At 53.0% G+C, this 7,847-nt stretch overlaps 1 protein-coding gene and 2 long non-coding RNA genes across 9 annotated transcripts; 1 reads left to right on the top strand and 2 right to left on the bottom strand.

Moving 5' to 3' along the window:
• Positions 1-246: 246 nt before the first annotated feature.
• On the bottom strand, positions 247-3,471 carry LOC115286653. 4 transcript variants are annotated; one of them, XR_003906189.1, is made up of 5 exons: positions 3,089-3,471; positions 2,607-2,673; positions 2,214-2,482; positions 1,907-2,049; positions 247-596 (listed from the first exon to the last, which is right to left on the bottom strand). It is a non-coding gene; the product is annotated as an uncharacterized LOC115286653 (long non-coding RNA). The 4 variants fall into 4 exon arrangements; XR_003906190.1 differs by having other exon boundaries at positions 2,356-2,482; XR_003906191.1 differs by lacking the exons at positions 2,214-2,482; positions 2,607-2,673 and having other exon boundaries at positions 3,063-3,471.
• A 1,275-nt stretch (positions 3,472-4,746) lies between these two features.
• On the bottom strand, positions 4,747-7,213 carry LOC115286651 (protein FAM71A-like). 4 transcript variants are annotated; one of them, XM_029933079.1, is made up of 4 exons: positions 6,663-7,203; positions 5,744-6,543; positions 5,273-5,405; positions 4,747-4,945 (listed from the first exon to the last, which is right to left on the bottom strand). In XM_029933079.1, exons 2-4 carry the CDS (start codon positions 6,474-6,476, stop codon positions 4,798-4,800), a joined length of 1,014 nt encoding a protein of 337 aa, XP_029788939.1. In that variant the 5' UTR covers positions 6,477-6,543; positions 6,663-7,203; the 3' UTR covers positions 4,747-4,797. The 4 variants fall into 4 exon arrangements, with proteins under 4 accessions (XP_029788939.1, XP_029788938.1, XP_029788940.1 ...); XM_029933078.1 differs by having other exon boundaries at positions 5,273-5,489; positions 6,663-7,201; XM_029933080.1 differs by having other exon boundaries at positions 4,780-4,945; positions 5,273-5,470; positions 6,663-7,206.
• LOC115286652 lies at positions 4,957-5,382 on the top strand. Its single transcript, XR_003906187.1, has 2 exons — positions 4,957-5,039; positions 5,123-5,382. It is a non-coding gene; the product is annotated as an uncharacterized LOC115286652 (long non-coding RNA).
• Positions 7,214-7,847: the final 634 nt, after the last annotated feature.

Here is a 7,847-nt window from a genome sequence, read left to right as displayed (position 1 = left end):
GTCAGCACAGAGCCCAACGCAGGGCTTGAACCCATGAACTGCAAGATCATGACCTGAGCTGAAGCTGGACGCTTAACTGACTGAGCCACTCAGGCACCCCTGTGGTGATGTTCTGATTCATCACTGGTGCTAGTTATAACGGGGTTTTCTGTACATATGTTATACTTCAAACTAAAATGGTAAAAACAGGAGAAAGCACATACTCTCAAAGCAAAGGATGGGTCTTTAAAAAATGAATTTGACTTTTTAAAATGTTTTTTTATGAAAAACTTTCCAAAACCAGTGTAAATTGCATTATGGCTGTGACAATGTCCGCGGGAGAAGAAAACCAGGGTGACATGGCCAGCGCCAAGTGGAACTGTGGGGAACATGCCAGGCCTCCAAGGAAGGTGCTTCTCAGTGGCTCTTTGCTGCCAACTGTACTGTGTGCACATGAGGAGTATCTTTCCCAGCCTCTTGCAGGCCATGGCACATGTAGAAAATGGCAACACTGAAATGACATTCTGGGGTATCAGATGGGGCTTCTGGCAGCCAAAACTGACTGGCTAGGTCGTCCTGGTGCTCCAACGATGAGGGGTATCACCCCCTTGCCACACCTGTGGGAAGATACACTTAGAGAGTGTGGGAAGACATGAGCCTCTGTAACACATTTTGAGTTCTCTTGCTCTTCTCCAGGAAAATCCAGCTCTACATCCCCCTCACCTCTGCATATGAGTCCCATTTGCAGTAGTAAAGATCAGAGGGTTCCGGGGGTCAGGGGTTTATGCAGCATTCTGGGTCTCTTCTCTGTGTTGTGGCCTCATCTCCCCTTCCAGCCTCACTTCCTACCTCTCCCCTCACTCCACTCCACATACCCTTCCCCTAAGCAAATTACATCCTGGGCACACTGCACTTGTCTGTCATCTAGAAACATCTCCTAAGAACCCAAAACATCCAGTCTTTCTTTTTCTCCATCATATCTATGCTCAGACCTTCCCTTCTCTATGATGCCACACTTTGACTTGTGTTACTGGGGGGTGTGTGTGTGTGTGTGTGTGTGTGTGTGTGTGTGCATGAACATCTTCTTGGGCCCTGATTTCCTATCTAGCCCATAGTAGGAGCTCAACAATTGTTTCTCGAATGACTTCAGACTCCAGAGGGACCCTGATAGTAACCCCACCCTACCTCTATTCTTGATGGTCACTCACTGTCCCCTTGAGTCAGAGCCCCAACCTCCCAGGGCACTTGTCTTAAGGTCCCTGCACGTCCTGCCAGAGGCTTGGATCCCTGCAGTCTGGATGAGGTACAGCCTCAGGACTCAGACCCCTCCCTCCTGGTTCACACCTCTGGGATTGCTGTTATGCTAATTGTGGTGTGACAAAGGGAAATGGTGACGGCTCAGCCTCAACCCTGGCTCCTCTCTTTCAGACAGCAACCTGCATTACCAGGATATGGCCACAAGGGGCTCTACTGGGCAACTCTTGGGCAGAGTGGAGGAGGGTTCTGTGGGAATGCCTCCCCTCCCCTCCCCTCCCTTCCCCTCCCCTCCCCTCCCCTCCCCTCCAGTGTCCTTTGACTGTCCTTTGACTGACGTTTTACCCCTTAGCCAACCAGCAGCTGTTTTATATCTTAACACATTCCTCCTTGCTCTCCAGAGAGCGAGGGCCTTCTACTTTTGTCAGTTCCGCCTCTGTTAGCAGAGCCTACACCATGAGCTCCCTGTCTTTCAGGACATGGGGTGGAAGATTGTCCTGTTCCATCTTTTCAACATCTCCTGACTCAGCCTCCCTTCTGTTTCCCCCATTGCCACCCAAGATCAGGTTTACCCTCTGTGGCCAGGATTAACCCAATGGCTTCCTGGAGGATCCCCTGTCTCCAGATAGCCCCTGTCCGTCTGCTGTCCACCCTGGAGCCAGAGAGAACTTACTGCCCTCAGGCACTGGCCTTCAATGGCTCCTTGAGTCCCGGACATTCACGCAGCACCCCAGGTGCCTGAAGATCCGGCTGCCTGATTCTCCAGCCTCCTGTCCCTCTTCTCCCCTTGTGCTCCAACCAGCAATACTGAAATACCTGTAGGTGCTCAACACATGGTGATATTGTCAAGCCTTCATACTTCGCACACGTCCTTTTCTGTGACCCGCACCTCCTCCACCCTTGCCCTGGTTCCCCATACTTCCCCACCTGGCAGAGACCTGTTCGATCTTAAAACTGCCAATTCTTCTGTGAACCCTTACCTGACCCAAGACTCCTTTCCCCACCCCAGAACCTCTCCTCTGAATGGATCCTGATCCCCGGACATAGGTCTCTCATTGTATCTGTCACTCAGAGGTGTGATAATTATTCAAGCCTGCGCTGTTTCCTCCATTGTCTCTGTACCTCCCTGTGGGACGTGGAGCTGGCACTCAGTAGGTGATACATGCAGGCAGTTGCATCACCCCCTCTCTGCACCATCACCTCCACCTTGAGCAAGTCTTTCAAATGCTCTGAACTCCCATTTGCTCATCTGCACAGTGGAGACATGTGAGAAGCAGAAGGAGGCACGTACATTAAAGAACCTAAGTGCTATTAAACAACTAAGTTCTATGCAGAAGTCGTATTGCATTTTCTTCTTCCAAACTAGTGTTTACCTGCACTTGCCTGGGTGGAGTCATAGGATCAGAAGAATGTGATGTGATCTTTTTGTAATTTTCCCACCTTGAATCCAGGGAAAAGTTAAAGAGTAAACCATTAATTCTGTCCCCCTCCAGCTCCCAGTCTTCTCTGAGGCTCTGTGTTAATGATTCTAGGTTGTTTTCCTCACAAGGTCTGTTCTAGTCTTTTTTTTTAATTTTTTAAAATGTTTTAATTTTTGATACAGAGAGAGACAAAGCATGAGGCAGGAGGGGCAGAGAGAGGAGGAGACACAGAGCCGGAAGCAGGCTCCAGGCTCTAAGCTAGCTGTCAGCACAGAGCCCGATGCGGGGCTTGAACCCAGCGGGGCTCGAACCCAGGAACGTGAGATCTGACCTGAGCCGAAGTTGGAGGCTTAACCGACTGAGCCACCCAGGCGCCCTGTTCTATTCTTTAAGAATAACTTGACTCACTCCAATAATTCTCTGGGATTGCGAACCTTGTTTTGCTGAAGGAAACGGTAGATATGAGTAGGTCTCTGGCTGTCTTCCTTTCTCATCAGTGCCCCAGGCCCTACCCCATGGCCACCATTCCCTTTACCAACAGAAGAGACCCCAGCATCCGTGTTGTTTGGATCTAACAATCTCCCTCACAGTGAGGTTTAAGGATTTGTCTTCTGAATCCTGGAAGGAGAGATTAAACTTTTGGAAACCGAGCTCAGAATGGGTTTTCCATACCAGCATTTTCTTAGTGGCTGCTGGAGGAATGGGTATAGGGAGAGGCAGCCCCAGCAAGGATTGGTCCCTGGAATCCTAGGCAGGGGGTCTGTTTATGGGTGCAGTGCAGGTCACACAGAGGCTGGGTATAGAAGCCTGGGAGCCAGACACACCCCAAGGGTGGTCTGGACACTCTTGAGATGAGGCAAGCTGAGGACTGTGAGCTCACTGAAATTCAAAAACCAGCTCACAGTGCCTCACTCCCAGGAGTCTCCCCAGCTCTCATCCTTCCCTCCCCTTCATCCAGTCCATTTGGTGCGAAGTGTTTTGGAACATAGTGTCGAGAATGCTTTGCATAAAGAAGTGGGCTGGTGGTTCACTGTTCTACAAAGGTCCCAACTTTTCTGAGCCTCAGTGCTCCTATCTTTAAAATGGAGATATCATTCCTTTTTAATGGCAATATTCCTTTTAAATAACCAAAGATTAAATTATTTATCTCTTTAAACTGGAATTTTTAATAAGGTCATAACACTATAGTGCATACATAAGAGTGAAAACATAAGGGATAAGGCATTGATTAGGGATGTCCAAGGCAAGAACTTCATTACTATTGCTATGGTGATTCTAGGACCACTCTGGTGCCCATGTATCCACAACATTTCCAACACCACCGAAAGCCTTGTGTTCACCTTGTGATCCTGTTTTGGCTTCCACCCTGGGGAAAACCACTGTCCTGAATTTTGTGTTTGTATCTACAGTTTCAAACATGGTTTTTTGATCTTAGTTTTTGATCTTGTTTTTGAACTGTTCTATAAGTAGAATAGGCTATAGTCACAGAATAGGTTCTTTCCTGGGCCAACAGGTGTAGCCAATGTGTGTAGCAGCCCTTCATTTTCACGGTTGTAGGTATATCTCTATACATGTCCTACTGTATTCTCAATTGTGTTGATGGGAATTTGGGCTGCTTGCAGAGTTTTATTATTTTGCTATAAACATTCTTAGAACCAATTCCTTCCTTGGAATTGGAAAAGACCCTGGAGACACACATGTTCTAAGGAAGAATTTGCTAAGTTCTCCCTGTTCTGATGACCAGCAAATGCTGCTGTACCCGCTTCCCTCCACGGCTGGCCTGAGGGTATGGGAGCCCTGTTTTTGCTGGGTCTATGGACCTGCAGGGGGAAGGGCCATTTATAGAGAAATGGTGGAGGAAGAGCTTTCCAGGCCATAGTTTGATTTTCAGTTGTGACCGTCAGGAGTAAGCCAGACAGGCCTTGAGGCAAGATGAAGCACTCCTTTGGCTCTAAGCAGGAGTGTGAGGTGGGGGCTGCCCTTGACCAGACTCCGGGGTCTGTGGGGGGGCGGGCAGCCCTGCTGATCTCACAGAATCCACTGTGAGGTCACTACCGGGCTGCAGGATCTAAATATTCAGACAGAACACGGCTTTTCTCAAATTATATGGTTGTTTATTTAAACGTTTGTGAGGAAAGCCCTACTAATGGGATTCGAAGGTCTCCATGTCATCAGTTGTCCAACTTCCTGCACTTCCCAGGCCCTGGCAGTTCTCCGAGGCCTCGATCAGGGCCCCATCCCGGTCCTGTCCACGGTTTTCGTCAGAACATCCACGTCTCTGCCGCGTGGTCCTGGTAGTAGGGTTAGATATGATGTTCCTGAGGAACAAGTGTATCTTGCCCAGTTTCTTGGTCAACCCCGAGCCGCCTGTGGAGCTCAGCCCAGGTTTGTGGGATGCCCTGGAATCCTTGGGGTGGGGCGCGCTGCTGCCCCCCCCCCCCCCCCCCCCCGCCTCGTGGTGGCTGTAGGCTGCGCTGCCATGACTGGAGCCGGGGAAGGTTGGCTCCTTGTTCCTGCGCTTCCTGAGCTCCCGCGGCCCTTGTGGGACTGCTTTCCGGCCTGCTCCTCCCCTGCGCCTGTGCTCTCCGAGTCCTAGAGGAGCCCGCCCTCCGCGTTACCTGCCACAGTCTTGCGGGTGCCCTCTGTCCCTGTGAACTCCGTGGTCCTGCTGGCCCCCCTGGGGAGGCTGGTGAGCAAGTCGGAAGTAAACCTGGGGTTCTTCTCTGCACCTGCCACAGCCACGTTCCTGCTCTGCGGGGACAGGTTGGCTGTGCCTGCCATGGTTCCGCTTCCTCCTGGCCCCTTGGTGGCTGCACCTGCTAAGGCCATGCCCACCTGATCGGGCACGGCTGACTTGGTTACGGCCAGGCTCAAAGCACCTGCCACAGTGCCCTCTGCGATCCCTGCTGCGTACCCCGCGGCTGTTCCTCCTATCACCACCAATGTCGCCCCTGCCGCCTCCCCCGCTGCCACCGCCACTGCCAGCTCTAGGTGTGACCCTGCCGCTGACTCCCCGTTGAGCTCTACAAGTTTGGGCTTGGCTGCGGCTACACCGGGTTTGTAGGAGTCCTGACGGGTCCCCTCCCCACCTGCAAATGCTGCAGAGTTGGCCTCATCCTCGTGGAACATCTCGTCGATGAATCTGATGCTGACCTCGTTCGGATCCCACTGTACTTGGAAATCTTCCTCCGATGGACTCCTCCTGTCCTTCTCCTCAAACATAGACAAGCAAAGTATGTGCGTCACCCGGGTCTGGACAACGTAGGTGCCGCTGCAGTAGGCCAGGGGTGGTGGCAGGAGGTCAACGAGCTCTTCCCAGTAGGCGAACAGGTCTTCTGTCGCGACCCGAGTGGGACATAGTTGCAAGTAGTACTTCCTGCCAGTTGTGAACTTCAGGCGCAGCTGTTGATTCTGGTGGCCGTGAATCGAGATCCTCACAAACTTCAAGGGGATGAGCCTGGTGAGCTCTAAGGTGTTCCTAGCCTTGCGGCCTTTTCCCTTGGTGGCCTGGCCACACCCGCCATGCTCGTCACAGTCGGCTGCCGGTAGGGCCAGCAGCATGATGTCTGGTATCAGGAGGATGGGGCTGGTGGACGCGATGCCCACTGTCAATACTCTCACCCGTTTGTGCACATTGATGATTTCACCACGTTCATTAATCTGTATGAAGTCACTCTCAAATATAGGCGCATGCTTGAAGATGTCATATTCCCCTCCCTCGTGTAGTTGTCGCTGTAGTTTGCCCACGGGGAGGTTGAACATGCTCCCTCCGATGGCGCTGGTGTGGGCTGTGTGGTATGGCAGCAGAGACCCCGGGTTCATGACTCTCACCACCAGAGGCAGTGCGGGCAAGGCAGGTCCCTGGATCTTCTCCAGTACAGCAGCGCTCCTGTATCATGGGGGTGGCTCTGTGGCAGGTGTCCCAACCCCCACCCCATGGGGCACCCTTCTTTGCCTCCGAGCCTCCCAGACACAGGAGTGAGGGTGGGAGCTCCGACGATTACTTACAGAGGAGGTGCTGTGGGGTATCTGGATCCTAGACTGAAATTGAAGCTGAACTGAAACTCCTTCCTTCTCCACTTCACCTCTGCGCGGAAGTTGTACCTTCCTGAGAAGCTCTGGACAGAAGTAGTCCTGGTGAGAGAACTTCCCTGCCCGGATGTGTACCCTACACCTCACCCAGGTGCCCTCGTGGTCCCCTCACTGACGTAGAGGTCACAGCCCCACTTGATGGGTCCGGAAGGTGAGGCTGGGGCAGGATGACTAAGTGTCCAGGTGGCAGAGCCTGACCCCCTGCCTGGCCCAACACCCGCCCTGAGCCAGAGGCCACGCTGCTGTGCTGGGCCCTCCAGTTCTCAACCGGCTGCCCTCACAGGGAACTGCAGGACGGTGGCCGGTGCCTTGGGGCATTTCCAGGACTTGGTCTTCTGGGCCCCGGGGCTGCTGATCCTTCCAAACTGAAGTGTAGGAAAGCACTGAGCAGTCTGTAGGCGTGCCCATGGAGACTTTTCCAGCTGAAAGGCCCTCACCCCCCACCCCATCCCCACAGACTAGGAAGTACTGACTCTAGTCCCTGTTGTGGCACGGCATGTGGCCACAGGCTCAGGGATTATAATGCAGGGTGTGTGAGGATGGCTGCAGCGTGGGGTGGCCGGCCACACGCTTGTCCCCTGAGCTGGTGATGTACTGAAGAATCCCCCAGCGATGAGAGCAATGCGCCCCAGGGAACTGGCTGTTAAACCGCCCCACAGAACTGGCAGTTAAACAGCCCCATGGAACTGGCAGTTAAACAGGCCCATGGAATCTTCTGGAACAGCAAACCCAGGAAATTGCCTCAGTCATCAGGCATTCATGTACAGTGGGTCCTCGATGGCACCAGTGCCAGCATGTGGCAGAGAGAAGCACGTGCTGGGGCCATGCTGCCCTCTGTCCCTACAGCACATGGCAGCAAGCATCCTGCCGACGGCCACGGGAGGAGGTGAGGTCACGTGCTGCAGAACGTGGGGGTGTGCAGGGGGCCTCTTACCACGTGCGCTGCATCTCACACTACCACATGCACATGTGTGCACACACAGAATCAGAGGATTGTGCCAACACAGAAGCAAAGGACAATGTTTGAGAAGTCCCAGCTGCGAGGTGACTCTGGGTGCTGCCCCAGGCCTGGACACACGGAGGGTGCAGCAGAGGGGCACC

This window comes from Suricata suricatta, chromosome 3, assembly GCF_006229205.1.
Source record: "Suricata suricatta isolate VVHF042 chromosome 3, meerkat_22Aug2017_6uvM2_HiC, whole genome shotgun sequence".
Classification (NCBI taxonomy): Eukaryota; Metazoa; Chordata; class Mammalia; order Carnivora; family Herpestidae; genus Suricata; species Suricata suricatta.
Note: the sequence above shows the minus strand (reverse complement) of the source record. Positions and strands in the feature narration are given on the sequence as shown.